The 19,863-nt window shown below is 42.0% G+C and overlaps 1 protein-coding gene across 1 annotated transcript in view; it reads left to right on the forward strand.

Moving 5' to 3' along the window:
• Nucleotides 1-19,863, forward strand: part of MED12L (mediator complex subunit 12L) — a 319,300-nt gene that overhangs the window by 64,258 nt on the left and 235,179 nt on the right. The window contains exons 7-12 of the mRNA XM_087818088.1: nt 2,629-2,798; nt 5,174-5,284; nt 6,304-6,573; nt 9,862-10,011; nt 10,760-10,859; nt 11,170-11,306. Of these exons, the coding sequence (XP_087674214.1) occupies nt 2,629-2,798; nt 5,174-5,284; nt 6,304-6,573; nt 9,862-10,011; nt 10,760-10,859; nt 11,170-11,306 (938 nt within the window). The remainder of the gene's footprint in view (nt 1-2,628; nt 2,799-5,173; nt 5,285-6,303; nt 6,574-9,861; nt 10,012-10,759; nt 10,860-11,169; nt 11,307-19,863) is intronic.

Here is a 19,863-nt window from a genome sequence, read left to right on the forward strand (position 1 = left end):
TATAACTCCTTGCCCGATTGTGCTCGGCGCTCAGACTCTGGAGTTGGACTCCTCTGGGCCTGCTGGCGTAAAACAAACCTCCTGAACCCCGAGCCTCTGAGTGCTGCTTGGTCCTTCCTTCAGGTGAACGTCCCCCTTCCACAACATAGGATTCTTGGACAGCAGGGAGAGTGTAGTCGAAGGACCAGTTGGTTTCTCAGTCACATTCATGCTCATTAACCTTCTGATAATCTGGCTTCACAGACCTTAGGTTCTGTTGCACCTCCAGGAGCTACAGGTGTGGCCACCCATCCGAGTTGCTAGAATTTAGGACTGCTCCATTTTCAGAGTAGCCTCCTTGGTCACTTTCTGCATCTTTTGGCCTTTGACTCTCACCCTGCCCCCATTTTCCCTGTGATCTCTATCCATTCCTATTTTCTTTTACCACCTGGAACTGGCCCCCCCACTCCAGACCATTTAAGTCAGAATCTGGCAGGGGGGCTGAAGGCACTGGCATTTGGTCAAAGCCCCTCTAGTGGTGGGTTTTCTACGCAGGGCTGAGCCTGCCGCCTGTCTTGCAGCTGCTGCCTGCCCCCTTGGCTCCCTTTTATGACCAGTCTAAGCAAGCATGAGTGGGGCAGGGGATCCTAGCACTTGTAAGGAGCACAGCACTAGTGCACATTTGTTATGTTCTGTTTCCAATTTCTAGTGAAAATTCTGTGGGCATTGTAATTTTTATAGTGGTTCACTCTAGACTGTTTTGTATCCCAGACCTGTGAATCTCTCTGCTTGACATGATAACTTACTGTCAGAGGACTACAGTTACAATTAAAATACACTACTAAGAGCGCTGCATTTGAATTCCATGTGAGTTCCAAAAGGAGTGGAGATTGTGGAGTGGTATATTTGGCAAGTTTTTATTAGACATGTATATATTTATATAAACGTTCAAGCACAAGTAAAGACCGGAAGGTTCCATATTAAAATATTCAATGATTATGAGAGGTGGCATTACAGATCATTTCTGTTTTCATACTTGCATTATACATTTTCTGTAGTGACCATGTATTTCTTCTATATATTTATATTTTAAAAACACACCTTAAAAATAAAGTATACTCTTGACAAAGTAGGGGTGTGTGAATGTGTGTGTTATTTTTAGCTCTGGAGGCTAAACTATTCTGTGGGGATATTGAGAATAGTACATACTGAGAATGAGGCAATCACAAGGCCTAGCACACAAAAGCTGGGATTCGATCCTTTTTGTTTTGTTTTTGCTTATTGTAGCTAAGCTAAACTCGTCCAAAATGGTTGGCATTTTTCTTTGTTGAACAAGTGTCATGAGACTGTTAGTCCATATCGGGCCCCAGAAGATGATGACATTGATAATTTACTCTCTTTGTTTTTAATACCAATGGGTTCATTTTAATGATAGTATCTGTTATTGGTGGTGAATGTTGACTTAATATAATATCTGTTCATCTTTTTGCATTGGTTTATTATTGGAGTTTAACAGGTGCATTTTAATTTTAAATAAGACAATAAGAATAAGTAGTTTAGGCCACAACTTAACAGTAGTTATCTCTGGGTACTGTTGTCAAGTAATTTTAATACTATTTAAAAAGGAGAAACAAAACTCTCAATGACTAACAGGTGTTTAGTATGTACCTGTCCTTTTGTCAAAATAGCTTCCTTTAAAATAAAGTGGGAGAACCTATTGCCCAAATAATGGGAAAACAGCATTGTGTGGAAATGTCTCAGTAGGAGGGTTTTTCTGAACTGCTGTTGGGCTGATCCTTGGGGAAATGTGGCTGTGAGCATGCAATTATTACATTTTTACCCACAGAATGGGCTCAGGTTGGCATCTCATCCCCCATGGTTGCCAGAGGCAACAGACTGATTTAATTTGTGTGCCTGTGGCAGACATTTTTTAATAATTTCAGTGATTTTTTTATGCTACATTTTTTATTTCCTTTATAGTTTGCTACCTTTTGTTGCTCACCGCTCTTGCTGATTGCTTTCTGAGGCATCTTGCGTTGGTTGAGGAGAGTGAAGTGATTGAAGGTCCAGCCAGTTGTCTGAGAGGCAGCCACTCTTGTGTCCCTGGCCAGTCCTGGGTCAGTGAGGGTTTAATGGCTGTCATGGGCCAGCTCACCGTGACTGCCATCCTCTCACAGATTGACGAAAACAGAGCAAATCTTAGTTGGGCATGTTTGAAACTTGACTTGGACCCTGAAAAACATAACCTAAGAGAGCTGCACGTGGGGATTTTGAATTCTTTTGGTGTAGACTTGAGATTTCTCGAAGGACTCACCTCCGCTGTTCTGTTTCCTGCTTGTGCTTTTGATGTTTTTGTTCTGCTAACTGTTGTTTAACATGAAGGATACCTGATACACCTAATTTGAGTGTAGATGTCTTCTAGCTAAGGGGTCCCCGACGCACAGGGGAAAGCTGGCCTGATCCCTGCTGACTGCGGAGGGCTGGCCCCATCACTAGCCTGCGTTACTTACGGGCTTTGGGATCTTCCTGAACGGTGCTTGCACGTGCAGAAGCCACTTTATGTCATAGATGTTTGTTTTACAAGTACATCCTTAAGATAATCAGAAAGGGGAGAAAAAGTTAATTCTCATAACATTTATTTTAATGCAGAGTGGACACAAATATCTACCAGGTATCTTCGAGAGCAGCTGGCCAAGATTTCTGACTTTTACCACATGGCTTCTGGCACCGGTGATGGCCCTGTCCCTGTGCCACCAGACGTGGAGCAAGCCCTGAAGCAGTGGGAGTACAACGCGAAGCTGGCGTTCCACATGTTCCAGGTAGCTCCTGAGGATAGCAAAGGCTGCCAGCCTTCTAAGAGAGCAAATTCTTATAATTTAGTTTTCTGGGGTTAAATTGAATCTTTCTGTGAACCAGTACATTCAAAGAAAGCTATCTGACATTTCTCACATTGAGTTGGAGTCAAGGTAGCACCTGAGCCCTGAGAAGACAGCTTTTTATTACACATATTGACCTCCAGCTTTATTGTCAGCTCTTTTAATGCTGTTACTTTGTAATTGCACTATTAAATATGTGCAATTAAACCTTTTAAAACTTTTCTTTTGCAAAAATTGGACGTATTCATTCAAAGAAATATTTCTGCTGATGTCTCATAGATCTCCTTTAGAGCTTAGTTATTCCAAAGATAGGTCATTTTAATTTGGCTCAGCTGCAGTTTAAAATGCATTTGAGGGGGCCTGTAAGGGCATTGGGGCACCAAACTGTCATCCTGACAAGTTGGTGTAATTCATATTGACCAGAAGAGGGCACCTGTGCCTCAGTCTTTACTCCTGGCAAGGAGGAGGAAGCAGGTGTATTCAGCTGAAACTGTATTGCTGGCACAGACTTTCACTACCTGCTATCTTGGCCAAAGAGGAAGGAGATTGGAAATGATGTGTGGCTTCTAAATTTCCCCCTTAGAACTTTGTTTGTAATTTCCAACTTGTAAGTGATTTTTTTCTAAGAGCTCAAAGTAAGAAGAAACATGGTGCTTTTGAGAAGTAGCATTGTTAAAGTCAGTAAAAACACTCTTTACAAATCCTAGCTCCACTTACTAGAGGACCACTTCAATGCCTGCTCTGAGCTCTTCTTTTATTAAGCTGAGGATTTAGTCTGCATCTTTTAAAATGTGTCTCTCAGCGTGCTTACTGTCTTTGGAAGGATTTTTTTATATATTAGGAGCATTGAAATGAGTATGTCTTTTATAGAAAGCAATTAGTAGTAAACTGATTGGAATCTACTTGGAACATTTTCATGCTAAAAATTAAAAGTTCATTATAATTTTGATTTGCTATAATCTGAAATATGAAACCAATCCTGGTATATACACGTGCAGAAATAAGGGCATGGGTCCAGAGACAAAAGCACCTTGAGGATGGACTGTTATGTGATCACTGACAATCATATTGATGAAGGTTCTTTTTATTTTTTATTTTTTTGGAATCTTGCATTCACCATCTCTTATACCTTAATGCAAAATTCCATTTTATTTCTTTCTTTGTTAGGTTAATGTTCACTTTACTGGTTTTAAAGTTTTAAATTGCAGTTTTCTATGACTAACCCTTTTAAATACTTTTTGACTTTCAACATTTAAATAGTTAGAAATTAGCATTAAGTAAATATCTTGATATCATATCAGTGTGGTGTTATTGTAATCTTATAAATACCATAATTTATCAGTACAGTATTTTCACACAAATTGTTGATAGCCATGGCCGTGGACCACTGGTAATACATAGATCTGTCAAAGTTGCTAGGAACAAAGTAGGAATTCATATTAACTAAGGTTGTTACCAGAATGACCATGACGTATGCATCTTTCCCAGAAAACATAGCTTTTTGTTTCTATCTTGAAGTTTCTTTCATGATGTGAATCTTGATACAAAACTATAATATGACATCAGATGTGTATGTGCAGGGACTGTCATAAAATAATGTATTTATATGTACGTATATGTGAAGGCAGTAGACAAAAATGTTAGTGCTTATGTCGAGGGTCTGTACCACCCCTGTGGGGCATTTTGGAACTTTGTAGGTATGCTGTTGTTTTTTAGTGTAGTTATGTTGGAATATTCATACAGCACAGTATTTTATTATAAATTCCTTTTATTTCTTTCTATTATAGTTAGTTATGCCATTATATTTTTTGAGGATATATTTTACAGGTAGGTTATAGTGTTTGAATTTCATTTTAGGATAGAGGAGACTGTTAAGGGGCATTGGATCTGATAGGATTGTCATCTTCTGGTGAGGATAATGCTATGATGGTGCTTCTGTTCTTTGGAAACCTGTCACCATTGGCCAGGTTTCCTCCTGGGAAGATGAGTTTATATACCCCGAAATCTAGCCAGGTGCTTCATACATGCCTTGGGAGTCTTGAATTTTCTTTCTTGTAGTAATTGTTTTTTTTCCAATTTAGAATGAAGCAGAATACCAAAACCAAAAACAGCAACAATAATAAAAAAACACCCCCAGACCAACCACACAAAGTAGTATTAGTTCTTTTTGTTTGGAATTTGGACTATGATCAATGAGTTTTATACAACAAAAACAATAGTAGTAAAATTACGCCTAAGCATAAGAATAACAGTGCTTTTTGCATTTTAGTTTGTTTTGCTTTAACATTATTAGTGTAACTTTCCTTTGTTCATTTAAGGAAGGAATGCTAGAAAAACACGAATATTTGACATGGATCTTGGATGTTTTAGAAAAGATCAGACCGATGGATGATGATCTTCTTAAACTCCTGTTACCATTAATGCTGCAGGTACAGTACATATCACCACGAGCCAGTTGATTTTACGGGTGGGAAATGATCTGATAGGAATGACTAGGTAAGTAGAGGTGGAAGAGGAAAAACTTTCATTTTGAAATGGAAGGAAAAAATACATTGATGCTGCAACACGTGAAGTCATAAGAGGCTTAGGTTCCAGCAGTCGTTGGTAATGGCCATGTTCATAGTTTTAGCCACATGTCCCTTTTAAATATTCTCACCCACATTGATTTCTCCCCTCACTGAGCTAAGCAAACAGCTCTTTAAGTACTCTCTCCCTGTTGACAGGGATGTCTGTGAAAACAAACAAGTTCTCTCTTTTTAAGGACACAGGATCTTCTGCATTTGTTTGACATGTTTTGAGCCACTAGGATGGGAACTTCCTATTTTAATGATTGGTCTAAAATCTGTTAAAACATAGGTTATCTTGATGAAATTTATTTAAAAAAATAAAGTTTTCTTGGAAAGGTAATGCATGTACTTGATTATTCAAACAATACAAGAGTTTCTAATGAAAAATCATCTTTTTCTCGCCCTGTGCACCCTCTCAGAGACTGCCCCACGCTGGCATCCTGTGTCCTCTCCCACGTGCCTGGGTCTGTGCTGTCCAGTAGAGCAGCCACCAGCCTGATGTGGCTGTTAACTGTTGAACTGCGACAAATACAAATTGAGATGTGTTCTGAGTATAAAATACACACCAGATTTCAGACTTAATTCAGAAAAAAAGAGTATATATAATGTCCCAGTACTTTTTGTTTTGATGACATTTTGAAATGATAACATGTTGGCTATATGAGGATATGTAAACTATATTATTCTTTTAATTTTACCTTTGTTTTTTAATAAAAATTTAAAATATGTAGTTTGCATTACGTTTCTGCTGGACAGCATGGGTCTGTACAGTACCTTTGAAGGTTTTTTTGTTTGTTTGTTTGTTTTTAAATAAAAAAATGTCTGTATTACAATAGTTATTTCACCAACATGACTGAGTCTGGGGTCCTTGTACTTCTCAGTATTCAGATGAGTTTGTTCAGTCGGCTTACCTGTCTCGTCGTCTTGCCTACTTTTGTGCCCGGCGTCTTGCCTTGCTGCTGAGCGACAGCCCCAGCCTCCTCGCTGCCCACTCGCCCCACATGATGATAGGGCCAAACAGCTCGAGCATTGGGGCCCCCAGCCCTGGCCCCCCTGGCCCTGGCATGAGCCCCGTGCAGCTGGCCTTCGCAGATTTTCTGTCCTGTGCACAACATGGTCCCCTCGTGTATGGACTTAGTTGTATGCTGCAGGTAAGTCCTTGGACCTTGTTACTTTGTGTTAAATTTCAGTGTAGGAATAACTGGTGGGAACTGCAGCAGCTTCCACATTGTAGCTCTAGATTTTCCTCAGCCACGCGAGTTATAGATGGAAATGCCATCTTTTTATTTCCCTATGTTAGATCAAGTGGGCAGAGGAGCTGCTTTAGCCTAGAGGAAAGTTATTGTAGTTGCCCTTCATGAGGGCCATTACATAGTTCAGTGGTTAAGTCCTTTAGGGAATCCATAGAACAGGTCAGCGGTATCACTGCTCTGGAAGGTCAGCTTCTTCCTGCAGCCTTCATCAGCTTCCTTGGTTTGTATCCTGAGTGCCTGCCTCTTCTCTCTTTAAACCCAAGCAGTCCATCCTGCTCTGTTCCGCCCAGCATCACTGCTGGTGGGTGTGGACATCCCACAGTGAGCCAGTCCCCGGGCTGATGCTGTCAGGAATGAGGTACAGCCCTGCCCTATGGACCTCCCAACTTAGTGTTCAGGTCATACTTCTTGGGCTCTTAATGTGCCTTGCTCTGGGCTAAGAGGCTTTGGGACAGGCCTGGCCATGAAGACACGGTCTCCACTCTGTAGAGTTTGCTGCTTTGTCGGGGAGACAGGCTGACAAATGGCAGCTTCTAGAGACTCTGACAGGGCTGATGAAGGGACGCACAGTGAGCCGAGGGAGTTGAGAAGTAGAATTTCTGGTCCCACCTAGAATTCAGGAAAGCTTCCTGAAGGACATGGTCCTGACTGGCACTTATAATATGAGCTTTACAAAAAGGTGATAGAGTGTTCCTGGCAGAGCTAACAGCAGGGCCGACGCCTGGAGGGCTGGTCGGTCCTCTTGTATGCAGGTTGGTATTAATGGAACATAGAGTATAACATCTGTTGGACGTTAGGGCATGGAAGACCTGTGTGCGCCTTATGATTGGATGTCACTGGAGGATTTTGTGCATGGAAGTGGCACGGCCAGTGTGTGGGTTGGATAGATTGTTTTAGCCACAGTAGAGGGATGATTTGTGGGAGTGAGGAGATAGGGGCGAGAGAGACAAGGCAAAGAAATATTTGGAAGAGTCTAGGTAAGTTCAATTTTGAAATGTTTTATCCCTTAGGATCTCCAAGTGGGTATTTTCAAGAGGTGGTTACGTGTCTGATTCTGTCTCCTGAGCGAAGACAGCCAGGCACGTGTGGATTTCAATCATTCAGGGCATGTGGCTGAGGGGGTGAGGCCACCTAAAGAATTAGTGGTAAGAGAGGCCTGTGGACGGAGGGGCATGAGTGGTTAAGAGACAGCAGAGGGGATTTTACAGGGGTGACCAGGAAGGCTGGGCCAGCCTGGAGAGAGCACGGGAGAGAATTTATTATAGAAACAAAGACCCGAAAAAGACACTGTCATCACCCTGTTATAAGCATAGCATGTGTTACATTCTAGGCACGGTTCTAATTTGTAACATACTGTCATCTAGCTCTCAGAACCTTCCTATGAGATAGTAACCTATATAATTTTTGTAACGCTAATAATGAAGTGGGGGCAGAGGTCACACCTCAGGTAAGTGGCAGAGCTGGAATTCAAACCCAGGTGGTCTGGATCCAGAGTCCACCCTCTAAACAACCACTCTCAACGGCTTCTCTAGGTACTGCAGAAAGTTTCAAAAAGGAGTTAGTAGTGGGCAGTGCCCAGTGGGTTGGGGAGGTCTGGTGAGAGGGTGGCTGAACTTGCCTTTGACAGTGTGGTGGGGTCATTGATGATCAGTGGGATGTGGGGTGAGAGAACAGGTTAAGGTGGGTTCACAGGTGATGCAGAAAGAGATGAAATAATGCTCCTGTTAGCTTGAGAAACGTGTATATGAAGGGAAGACATAGAAATTGCTGCTTGGTGAATGGAGATTTTTTTTAAATTGTTTTTTGACAGACATATTTCTAAGTGAAGTGTAGAGGGAGAATCTGAGAATAGGAGTACTTGATAGGTCAGTGCTCTGGATGTGGGAGGCTTTGGAACTAAGAAGGCACGGAGGAGCTCTGTCAGGGACAGGAGGCGGGAGCCCCAGTGTCATGGGTGGGAGGAAGTGGGGAGGGGGTGTGCCCGTGGGGACGAGCATCAGAGGCTCAGAGACTTGAGGGTCCTCCTGTCTGCCATCTAGTTTCCACGGGCATGCCTCCACGCCTCAGGCTAGTGTTTTTATTTTTAAATTAACTTTCTAGAAAAAGGAAATGTTGCATTTATTCTCAGCTCTCTTTTTGCTGTTGGGAGGCATGATAGCAGAATGGTTAAGACATATACTTTAAAATCGTTTCAGACCTGACTTTAGCCTCTGCTCTGCCAAGTAGTAACTTTGACATTAAGGCTCTGTTTCCCTAAGAGTGAATGGGTGGTGGTGACAGTTCTTATTGCCAGATGGGGCTAAGGTTGTGACGACAGAAAGCTTCCGGAACAGTGTTCAGCAGAGTATGTGTTGAATTAAATGTGAGCTGTACTGTTTAATTTGCATTTAGGAGGCAGCAGGATCAGTGTAGGAGCTCCAGTTATGTGTACTGAAATCAGTCTGGGTCTGTTACTAATCTCTATGTCTCACGATCCTCTTGCATACAGTTGCATCATGGGGTTGCCGTGATGTAGAAGTCAGGTGGTCATGGAATGTGCTTCCTGCAAGCTGGCTGAGGAACACAGTTGTTGTAAGGGCTCAGCCAGGGCAGACAAGCTACAGTCCGAGGGCCAGGCCCAGCCCATGAGCTATAATAGTTTCATGTTTCCAATGAGTTATTAAAACAGAGAAAGAAGAATATGTGACAGACTATTGAGGGCTGGAAAGCTCAAAACATTTACTGTCTGGCTTTTTATAGAAAAGTTTGCCAACCACTAGTCCGGGGTTACTGCCTGCCCAGCATTGATGAAGCTCCTTACTGCACCATTACTTGAAATACTTAAAAAATTCCTTTTTAGAGTTCATAACCTTAAAAATTACACATTTAATTCCATCTCATTTTTAAACATTTCATTTAAAATTGTTTTAAGTGACAATTTTTAAGTGATGATTACTTCATTTTTATTGTTTCCTAGGTTTCCTGTACTAGATAGTTTCTCAATACTATGCTTTCTTCCTTTCAAGTGAGCAATTCTTACTTAGTTTTGTCCTTTCACTTGAAAAGTTGAGAATGGGGTAAGATGTTCATGTTTGAAACTCAGTGGTGAGAAACTGGACTAGTCATGACAGGCGTCATTTTTACTGCGAAGCTGCTGTTAAACTTTTCCTTTCTCTTACTATCTGGATTTTCCCACTTTCTCTCCAGACTGTCACCCTTTGTTGCCCAAGTGCCTTGGTGTGGAATTACTCCACGAATGACAGTAGGAGCATGAACCCGGGCTCGCCCCTGGATCTGCTGCAGGTGGCGCCCTCCAGCCTCCCCATGCCTGGTGGGAACACAGCCTTCAATCAGCAGGTGGGCTTCTTGTTGCGGTGCTTTGATGGAGGTTCTCATTCTTGAGAGTCGCCAGAGCGTAGTGGGCCAATTGGGTTTTAACCTCACATGCTTGGGTGCCATTCCCATCTCTACCCCCTCTCTCTGGGTGGCCATGGGGGAAGTGTTTAGCCTCTTGAACCACAGAAGTTCATGTTGCTCCCTTTCTTCTCACCCTCTTGCTGGGCAGTTCTTGCAGAGTTCTGCCACCTGGATAATAATTATGGTGGCGGTTCTATATGACCACAGCTCTCACAGTAGTAGTCTGTGATATTTAGTAATTATTATATGTTTTTATTAGTGCTGGGTCATTTGGTTCAAAGACTTAAAAAACTTGAACCAAAGAATGGTGACTGATATTTAGAATAAAGTCCCTGTTTTTCAAAGCAGTCTTAAGTTACTGAAACATGGCTGGTTGCTTCCATACATAGAAGAATGGCTCATAGATGATATTTAGAACTTTCACCCTTCTCTATGCGGCCCTAAAGATTGTCACTTATAAGGATTTTTTGCAAGCATTTATTTTTGTGAGCATTTATTATTGAAAACTGTCATGGAATCACTTGTAAATTTTAAAATGCACTCTTGGGCAACAGGCTGAACTTCCTACAATGCAGTGAAGACTGTAGTTCACCATAGGATGCTCTGCTCATGTGGAAAAACCTGACATGATTTAGACAACCATGGTGGCTCTCCAAGCACAAGTTAATCAGAAGCGCTTATTTTTCAGGTTCGGGCAAGGATTTATGAGGTAGAACAACAGATAAAACAAAGAGGCCGTGCAGTGGAAGTTCGGTGGTCTTTTGACAAGTGCCAAGAGTCAACAGCAGGTACAGAACACAATGGGAGGAGTGCTTTTGGATGTGGGACTTTTTATGCCATGCTTCTGGTTCTTGTCAGCCAGTCCGCATATCGGATAAGAGTGCTCCCTGATGGAGCCACCTCGTGAGTCCTGAGCATGGTCTTTAGTTTATGCCCTTAAGATCCTGTGTGTCTAGCATCAGGTTTGGTTTTATTGGGCAGTTCTTCTATGCTGAGAATGATTTCTTAAAATCTCTTTTGTGCCACATAATGAGTTTTGTACTGTGCTGTTTGGCTTCATTCAGGCGCTTTAACTGCTTGCTTACTTTCCGCTTCTAGGGGTGACCATTAGCCGGGTGTTGCACACACTGGAAGTGTTGGATCGACACTGCTTTGACCGAACTGATTCCAGCAATTCAATGGAGACACTTTATCATAAGATTTTCTGGGCTCACCAAAATAAAGATAACCAAGAGGTAGTTATTTTTTTCTTCTTTTCACCTTTTATTAGTATGTTTTTTTTCTTTTTCATTCAGTAAATTTTGCAAAAGCCTTTTCAGTGAAGTGTAATATCTTGTGAAGGGGTCTTCACCTGAAATCATGCTATTATGGGACTAAAAAGTCCCACCATTATAAAAATGAAATGTCCATTGGTCTGGTCCGCCTAGGTATATTGATTGGAAAGATTTTCCTTTGTCCTTTTATTGTCATTCCCCATCATTTTAGTTTTAGCAGAATAGCCTTCATCTAGTGAGTGGACTTTCTACAGTGGTTTGGCTTTAACATAGAGGAGTAATAGATTTAGCACATTAGAAAACAGTGACTGGATACTTGTGTCTATGGTCTTTGAGAAATCTATAGACAGTGTATTATTATACAGATTCTCCAGAGAAACAGAACCCATAGGGGGAAATTACATATATAAATTACATGTATTTTATATATATATGTGTGTGTGTATATATATGTGTATGTGAGAGAGTTTTTACAGTCATTGGCTGCATACTGATGTTTCGATCAATGACAGGTTGCATGTATGACGGCCGGCCCATAAGATTGTAATGGAGCTGAAAAATTCTTATTCCTTAGTGACATTGTGGCCATTGTAACGGTGCAGCAGAATGAGTTACTCACGTGTTTGTGGTGATACTGGCGTAAACAGACCTACTGTACTGCCTGTCATATAAAATTATAGCACAAAAGTATAGAACATAATACTTAATTGATAATAATAAAATGACTATGTCACTGGTTTATGTATTTGCTATACTTTTTATTGTCATTTTAGAGTGTACTCTTTTTACTTATAAGAAAAAGTTTCGTATAAAACAATATGCCATATTAAGCCAGCAGCAGCCTCATACATCTCGTGTTTACCATGTCCAATTGCATCATTTTCTCTTGTGCTTGATTGAATCTCATGTTGTTTTGTATAGTAACATGCTGTACGGGCTTGTAGCCCAGGAACAATAGGCTATACCATGTGTAGTAGGCTATACCATGTGCAGTAGGCTGTACCATCGAGGTTTGTGTAGTGCACGTTGATGTTTGCACGGCGACAAAATTGCCTACTGACCCATTTCTCAGACTGTATCCTAGTTATTGAGTGATGTATGACTGTATTTTAAGGAATTGGCTCACATGATTATGGGGGCCGGCAAATCTGAAACATGCAGGGCAGGCCAGCAGGTTGGGGATCCAGGGAAGAGCTGATGTTGCAGCTTGAGTCTGAAGGCAGCCTGGGGACAGAGTTCCTTCTTTCTTGGGGAACCTGTATTTTATCTTAAAGCCTTTAACTGATTGAATGAGACCCACCCATGTTATGGAGGATAATTTGCTTTACTAAGTCTACAGATGTAAACATTATTCACATTTTAAAAAATGCCTTCATGGCAACATCTAAATTGGAATTTGACTCCAAGACTGGATACTGTAGCCTAGCCAAATGACACACAAAATTAACCGTCACACAGCCTGGCCATCGTGGCTCAGTGGTTGAGCATCGACCTGTGATCCAGGAGATCACGGTTTGATTCCACGTCAGGGCACATGCCTGGGTTGTGGGCTTGATCCCCAGTCGGGGGTGTGCAGGAGATGGCCGATCAATGACTCTCTCATCATTGATGTTTCTATCTCTCCCTCTCCCTTCCTCTTTCTGAAACCAATAAAGATATATTTTTTTAAAAATTAACCATCACACAGACAATTTTTGTCATATGTTTTCCTAGTAATAGATTGTTTCATTACTGAACTGATCTATAAACATTGAATTTTCAGTTACTTTTTTCCAACCCTTATTTCGGGAGAGATAAAAAATTTGTGATCTTTTTACAATGGAAAGCTCCTGTGGTAATTCCACAGCATGCTAGGCACCAGGAATGCAGAGGTAAGTTTTAAGACATGCCCACCTTCATGGAATTGCTGTAGTTAACTGATTCTAAGTATCTTTGGTTTTCACATTAGCGTTTGGGATTACATATGGGGAAAAAAGAGATAAAAAGAACCGCCACAAACCTTTTGTTGTCCTACCTTCGTGTGAACTTGATGTGAACCTTTTCTAGATTTTTTCTCTTTCTGGAATATTTGTGGGTCAGCACTCTGCTTCTCAAAGATAAGACTTAAGACTCGATGCCAAGTAGGGTATCAGAATGTTGCCATAAGGCACATAGACTGAGTGTAATTTCTGACTCATGAGCCTAAATGGAAATGCTCCAGTCCTTCTGGAGAGCATACTGATGATAAAAGTACATAATTCTTTGCTCATTGACACAGGAGAATGTTACTGGGTTCTTCTGGGGTGGACACCTTAAAGTCTGTCTTTTTGTGATAAAGTCTTAGATAAAAGACTTCAAGAGTACTAAGGTTTGTAATACACAGAAGTGAGCTATCTGGAAGGAAAGTAGGGCTACCTAAGATTCAAGGTGTGTTTTGGATTGCTAACCTGCTTGCGTTAAATGTCGAGTAAAGACTACAATGTTCCTGGGTGAGGGTTTTACCTAGTCTGTAAAAACCACTTCAGTTTTGTCGTCAGCCTGACTATAACTTTCTAACGAATGAAATGGCCAGCATCAGAATTCTATGCCTCATTCATGCACAGACCTAAGTTACTCACAGGCACTCTAAAGAGAAAAATCATGAGTGACTAATCAAGGACAGAAATTAAGCTTGATGTTTTTGAATAAAATTTATATTATCAGATTCTCTCTCAGGCACAGTTGTCTCCAATGTGGGTACTTGAGATGGGCCATTGGGGTGCAAGAAGAAGTGATTAGAACTTCTATTTAGATTACATTTTAAAACAACCTTACACTTACCCTGGCTGGTTTGGCTCAGTGGTTAGAGCATCGGCCGGTGCGCCACAGGGTCGAGGGTTCTATTCCTGGTCTCGGGCATCTGCCTGGGTTGCAGGTTCAATCCCTGGCCCCGGTTGGGGCATGTGCGGGAGGCAGCCAGTTGATGTGTCTCTCTTACATCAATGTTTATCTCTGTCTTCCTTTTGCCCCCACTCTCCCTCTTTTCCACTCTCTCTAAAAATTAATGGAAAAATATTCTTGGGTGAAGATTAACAAAAACAACAACTGGCTTATACTTTAAGCCAGTTCTGTTTTATCTAAGTTTTATAATGCATAATAGTTATGGTTGTATCAGTATAGAAATCAAGAAATATGTGTTTAGTGAGACTGTTCCCCCAAAAAAAATACTGAGCTGAAAGGGTGTGTGAGAAATGTTTGGAGATCCCTGCTCTTAGCTTCCTTGAGTGAGGGACTTCACCCAGAACGCTAGAGCGCATGCATGCCACTAGAGGGCAATGTGTACTCAGGGCAGAGAGTCCTAGATGCTCTAGTAACAAACGTGCTTCATTGGAAGGAAGTCCGTGTTGCCCACTTGTATTGCATGTTGACTCAACTCCAGAATGATTTGATGTGAGTGAATGGTTGCTTTGTGGTTACTATGCTGTTTTATGAGTAAGACAAAAACTACATTTTAACCTGTAATTCAGACTGGTCACCTTTTCTTAATACCATCATTGATCAGAATAACGGAATAGAGCCTTCTGAAACATTTAACAGGAAGTTATTTTTACAATATGTACTTGTGTGTGTGTGTATCAGTGTATGCATGTATATGTATGAGAATGACAATGTTGCATCTCTGTTGACTTGTCACAGAGTTTGCTGTTTTCTTGACTTTTGAGTCACTTTGAATATTTCTGGAATCCATGTATGAGCCGCACAGTTCTGTTGACTCTGCTCAGCTGTGTGACCTTGAACAAGTTACTGGTGGGCTCTGTGTCTAGTGCCCTCACTTGTTAATCTGCATAGAGCACTTGGCCTACCTATCTCTAAGGAGACAGAGCACTTTCAGAATTATGAGCACTATGTAAATATGTTTAAAGTTGTTATTGCTAATAGTAATTATTGTTAGGATTATACTAGAAGAACCAATATAGTATTATGTTGGAAGCTTTACTTCTCTGGTAAGGAGGAGTTGTGTAAAGTGGTATGGTTAGTATTCAGAAACACATCTCACTTCTTTAAAATGAACTTCCCCTTTTTGGTTTTATAATTTGCTGGGACTTAGACAGTGTTCCAGATGATAGAACATGGGATAGCCTCTGTAGTTGCAGTGAGTTTGAGGTTTGCTTTTGCTGACGTGTGTTGAGAGCTCTGGATTGCACAATCTCTCTCCTCACATCTGTTTGGGAAACTTGAACTCCACTCTCCTTGATTCCCTTTTCTCTGGAACCACTAAGGAGAAATGCTGTTCTCTCCGTTCTCTCATGGGAGGCGGAGTGCAGCTGTCCAGATGGGATGAGGGGCAGAGGTTCAGGGTTGTTGTGTAATGTCTTGGTGTTTGGTGAAAGCCCATTGAAAACAGTGCTGCGTGGGATGGAGGGATTCGAGGCCTCCACCCTGCACTGTGGTTGAGTGCCTTCACAGGGAGTAGCAGCTGACACTGCACAGGGGTGAGTCAGGCCTGTGGCCTGCTTTCAGTCACGCTCACGCCACATGAAATGCATTGTTCCTTTACCCTCCCCCCTTTTCGACTGCCTCCCAAATCCTCAGCCACTGCTTCTGTGTCAGGGTTTGAGTACTAGTGTGAGAGATCTCAACACCCTCAATGTTAGTTATTCTAGGTCGGTGCCGCTTGGTTTTCCATTTAGTGGAATGTGAGGGGTGAAAATGTCAATGCCTGGGATGAGGTTGATCCACACAGCGGCCAGACATGCACTGTGCATGGGTGGTGGGCTGCTGTGCACAGGCTGCCAGTAGGGTGGGCAGGGATATCAAGGTTTATGTGTAAACTTTCTCAGTCTTACAGCCCTCTGCAGGCCAGGGCACAGCTCTGCTGGTTGTGTTTGCTCAGATGGCTGTAACTTCCAAGTCCTGGTATGTGTTTCATACAACAGTTACTCATTTGCCTATTTAGTGTTTTAGAACCATTCCTACTCTTGGTGGTGGAGGCAGGGAAGCCCCACATCCATGTGAGGGAGTACTGTGTGGGTGTGAGGACCTCCTGGTTCCAAACCCTGACTGAGCCTGTCACTTGTGACCTCACTTGAGCAGTAGGACAAGGGGTATCCCCTCAGCCCTCCAGAGCCCTTGGACCACTTCCTTCCTTATGGCTTCTCTCCTTGTCTGAGGTGGGTGTGAGGGGCGAAGAAGATGCAACTTTCTCACTTCTCTCTGGAGCCCCAGGAAGCAGACTTTCTCCTGAGTTATGAGAAAGCCGAACCAGCCATACTGGGCAGAGCTGGTCAGACAGCAGCAGCCTGTGCCTTCCCCTTTCCCTGCTGGTCAGCAAAACTGGCACACACCAAACCCTGAAAAATGTCCCCTTTCCCTGCTGGTTCCAAAACCCTGGAAAATTTCCTCTTTCCTGCTGGTCAATAAAACCAGCACACCTCAACCCCTGGAAACCTGCATGTTTGCTGTTTGTGTTCGTTTTATGCTTGGAATCTTCACTGAACAACTGACGCATTCTCTCAACAACTGTGAGGCACTCATGCTGATGATCTGAGTGGCGGCCTGAAGTCTGGAGCCTGTGCCTGACTCCCCTGTGGCTTGGGCTCCGGGCCAGGCCAGGTCTGCGTCAGTGTGGCTGATGTACCACCTGAAGCCTCAGCTTCTGTGACTGCTGGGCTTGTCCTGTGTGTCTTCCTGCAAGCCTGTAGTTCCACCGGTCAGGGTCTGTTTCTTCTGCTCACTAGCATATCATCAGCCGGTAGCACCAGGCCTGGGGTCCTCAAGTCCTGAGGAGATACTTAATGAAATTTGGTTTTAGGACTCATGAAAATGTTGCTGGGACAGTGAACTTGGAGGGAGACCCCTCTATTAGCTTTGGCTTGGAAGGGTAGGAAGTCTCTGTATGATGTCAGTTACCAGTGGTGCCGGTTCAGACTTGCGGGAGAGTGTGCAGGTGGAGGTGGGAGTAGGGCTGACTGGAGCACTCAGCTGTAAAACCAGCAGGTTAGTGCGTTTCTTTGGGGACATTAGGGACAATTCACTTACTCTGGATGAGTGTATGTTTCTTCATTTGTAAAAAGGCATTCTACTTCCTGATGATATGAAGATGACATGAAATCATGCAAATAAAACATTTAGATATTTATAGGGCCTAGACATAACCCTAGCTAATATTATTATGGATGATGTATTTCAGGAGAGACAAACTCTGGAGAGATGGAAGGAATGTGGTCCCTTGAGACTACTGTAGACACACAGACACCCCCCCCCCCCCCCCCCCAGCTCTCCATCACACAGTCCTCTAATCCCTGAAGTGCAGCCGGGATCTGTCAGGCCTTTTTTTACATTCTTTGATTTTCACAAAGGCTTTACCCTCGGTAGGGAAGCTGGAGGATGGGGTCGGCCCATCCACGGTGAGGTAGCCATCTTGCTCATCTCAATATTCAGGGTGTTTTTTTGTTTGTTTGTTTTCCTTAATGTAAGGAAAAAATTTTAGTCACTTTGTAAAGCCAAGACTCAAGAGAGTCAAACAAACACAAGTGAGGCAAACAAGGAACACACATGCCTGACTTGCGTTGAGAGGCCTTGTGCTGAATTACTACAGCTGCTGTTAGTGCTGTCATGGGCCTCTGGGAATCCATCGTGCCTTAGACATAACAGGTTTTCCTGCTGGCCACCCAAAGGAAGCGTTCAGGCAGCTACCATCTTCTGTTTTCAAATAAATCTGTTAGTAGAAGGGCAATTAACGTAGTGGCGGGGGAAGTTTTGTGTCTGGAATTTAGACTTTGCTGCTATTGAGAAGGGAGTAAGGCTTCCATTTAGACTGGGGTGAGCCTCCGTTGTTCTTGAGCATGTATGCAAGTCTTTTTTCTTCTTCAACCTTTTTTTGGGTACTTCATAAGCACTAGGCCCTGTTTTAAGTGTGTTACATCATCATGTTTAATTTTCCCTGGCCAGTGAGATGCATGCTTTAAACTTTCTTGTCCCAGCTTTACATGAGGAGAGCAGAGCTTAGAGAGGATGAGGGTGAGAGCGTTGTCCCAGCTCATGGCCAGCTCGTTGGCAGGAAGACAGGAACTGGACCCTGAATGGCTCCAGAGTGGCTCTCTTAAATAGTACGTTCTATTCTTCAGTTTATTTGAAGTAACTAAAGCCGAGCAAACAAGTGTCAGATGTAATTTTAGAAAAAGAAGGGAAAAACCTTTATGTTGCCCTGAACAGTGTCTGCATACTAATATTGGCACATTTTTTCTTCAGGAATAATCTGTAACTAATTTTTGAAAGTTTGTTTGACAGTTTTAACATAGTAAACGATAGGTTAGAAGACAGTCCAAATCCTCAAGCTGAGCAGTCTGGCCTTTGTAGCACAGCACAGATTCGAGGCCAACTCACACCCAGATTAGAATCCTGGCTTTGCTGCCAGGTAGCTGGGTAGCCTCAGACGAATTACTCACCTCCCTCAGTGTCATTCTCTTTGTCCAAGAGCCTTCCTAATAGAATCCACCTCAGCTGGCAGCAGATGATAAACAGTAAACGCCGAGTGTTGTGTTCTCGGCTGGGCAACCTAGCACCATCTTTTAGAAACTGATAGTTCCCTTGTTCTCATCTGCATGTTCTCTTTATTATTTGTGAAAGGCAAGCAGTACAGTCTTGAACCATACAGTGACGACTTTTGAGAATTATGTTTAAATGTTTTGATTATTTTTAGAATTAGAGACCCTTTTCAAGGACTTTCAGAGGGATTTACTTTGTGATTAGAATTTATCTAGTGTATGACTGGTTATCATGCAGTTACATATTTCTCAAAACTATTTTCTCATTTGTATTATTTAAATGTCGATTTAACTGAGAGATAGCAAATTTATTTTTTGGCACAGTGCAAATTAATGACAATTAGTTGATATAAATGCACAGAGGAATGGTTTTATTTTTGTTTTCTTAACTACCTCTCTTCTCACAACTTGGTACTATTTTTAACTGTTGCTTTGGAATAAAAAGGAAGTCTATTTTGCTTCTATGGTGTATGTTTGTTTCAAGGACTAAAGGTTATCAACATTGATTCTGAGGATGTGAGACTAGGAAACATACCCCTTTCATCACCAAAAATCGGCCATCCCAAATATCTTTTGGAGTGTACATATGAAAACAATCATTCATATATATATATGTGCGTGTGTGTGTATATTTTTGTTTTTATTTTTCAATAATGAATGTCTTATTTAAACAGTAAATCTTGTGAACTTGTGGTTAACAATCTTAGGCTAATTACTTTATAAGGTGATTCTGTTAGAAATACTATTTGTGACTATGTCTAACAGGCTTGTGTTCTATTAGCAGCTCAGACCAGTTTTAACTTGTGCAGCTCCTGAAATTCACCCAGGTCTCGATAATGTGCCTCAGGCTGCAAACCATGTTTGTTGCTAATATCACTATATTTAGTATTCCATTTATTTATTGGTGCTGTTATCTGAATAATGTTTTTATTCTGATGTTACCATTTTGTTTAATGGTGACTAAGAGTGATTGATTATATTTATAAACATGTCCTTTTAGTTTCAGATTAAAG

This window comes from Miniopterus natalensis, chromosome 6 (assembly GCF_054644295.1).
Source record: "Miniopterus natalensis isolate mMinNat1 chromosome 6, mMinNat1.hap1, whole genome shotgun sequence".
NCBI lineage: Eukaryota > Metazoa > Chordata > Mammalia > Chiroptera > Miniopteridae > Miniopterus > Miniopterus natalensis.